Raw genomic sequence first — 1,209 nt, forward strand, 5'->3', positions numbered from 1 at the left:
CCCCCATCCAAGGGCGCAGGAAAGCCGGGAGGCGTACAGCAGGGCCCCCATCCAAGGGCGCAGGAAAACGTCAGACCGGGAGTTACTGGCTAGCCCGTAAAATGAGCACAACTGCTGACACGTCCTGTTCTGAGTGGCCACGAATAAGTGCACCTGGGGAGTCCCCCACCTGGGGGAGATCGTGCTGACAACCTTTGGGTGGAGTGACCACTCTTGGCGAGAGGAGAAGTAGCTGCTGAGGAGATCTGCCCGCGCGTTCTGGGCGCCCGGGAGGTGCGAAGCCTTGAGATGACCAGCCTGCTGCACACAGAAGTCCCACAGGCGAAGAGCCTCTCGACACAGGGCAGACGAGCGGGCCCCGTCTTGCTTGTTGAAGAACGTTGCTGCTGTATTGTCCGTCAAGATCTGCACCACTCTGCCCCTTAGATAGGGAGGAATGTATGGCAAGCCGAGCGTATCGCTCTGAGCTCCCTGGCCTTTCTGTGAAGAGAACCAGAGACCTTGGGTACTGCAGCTGCCAAGCTGGGCTCCCCACCCCCGATCCGACCAATGTTACCGATGGGAGTGAAGCTATGAAGGGGCTGGGCACCGAGCCAGAGATGACAGGACATTCGACAGAACTGTAACCATTAGCTCCAGGTCGTGAGAAGACCAACTCCAGCCACATCTGGAGACTGAGCTGCAGCCGTACATGTTGCACCACGTCGGTACACGCCGCCATGTGACCCAGCTGCTGGTGGCATACCTGGGTGGCTGTGAGCGACTGGGCTCTGACATGCCCGGAACCGGGACTCCGGCAGGTAGGCTCTGGAATGGGTGGAGTCAAACACTGCTCCTATAAACTCTATTCTCTGAACGGGGGACAGAGTCAACTTCTGGTCATTGAGATGCAGGCCTAGATCCCGACATGTGCTGCACGTGAGCCTGGGACCTGCCTCTGACCAGCCAGTCCCCAGGGATGGGTAGATTTGAATGCCGCGACACCTCAGGGAAGCGGCCAGCACCACCATGCACTTCGTGAAGCCCCTTGGAGCAGAGGAGAGGCTGAAGGGCAGTGCCGTGAACTAGTAGAGGCGCTGCCCCACCACCAAACGGGGGAATCTCCTGTGGCCATGGAAGATAGAAATATGGAAGTAGGCGCACGTTAAGTCGAGAGCAGCGTACCAGCCTCCCGGAGCCAGAGAGACCAGGCAGAACTTTGACATCTTC

General features: G+C 58.9%; 1 protein-coding gene across 1 annotated transcript in view; it reads right to left on the reverse strand.

Moving 5' to 3' along the window:
• The window catches only part of LOC113409004 (rho GTPase-activating protein 33-like), a gene marked incomplete at its 3' end in the record, with an annotated part of 3,774 nt that extends 3,053 nt beyond the window's left edge, over positions 1–721 (reverse strand). The window contains exons 1-2 of the mRNA XM_026662516.2: positions 692–721; positions 170–480 (exon numbers count right to left, since the gene is read on the reverse strand). Coding sequence (XP_026518301.2) covers positions 170–480; positions 692–721 — 341 coding nt within the window. The remainder of the gene's footprint in view (positions 1–169; positions 481–691) is intronic.
• Positions 722–1,209: the final 488 nt, after the last annotated feature.

This window comes from Terrapene carolina, unplaced genomic scaffold, assembly GCF_002925995.2.
Source record: "Terrapene carolina triunguis isolate 2854851 unplaced genomic scaffold, T_m_triunguis-2.0 Scaffold28115, whole genome shotgun sequence".
In the NCBI taxonomy this organism is placed as follows: domain Eukaryota; kingdom Metazoa; phylum Chordata; order Testudines; family Emydidae; genus Terrapene; species Terrapene triunguis.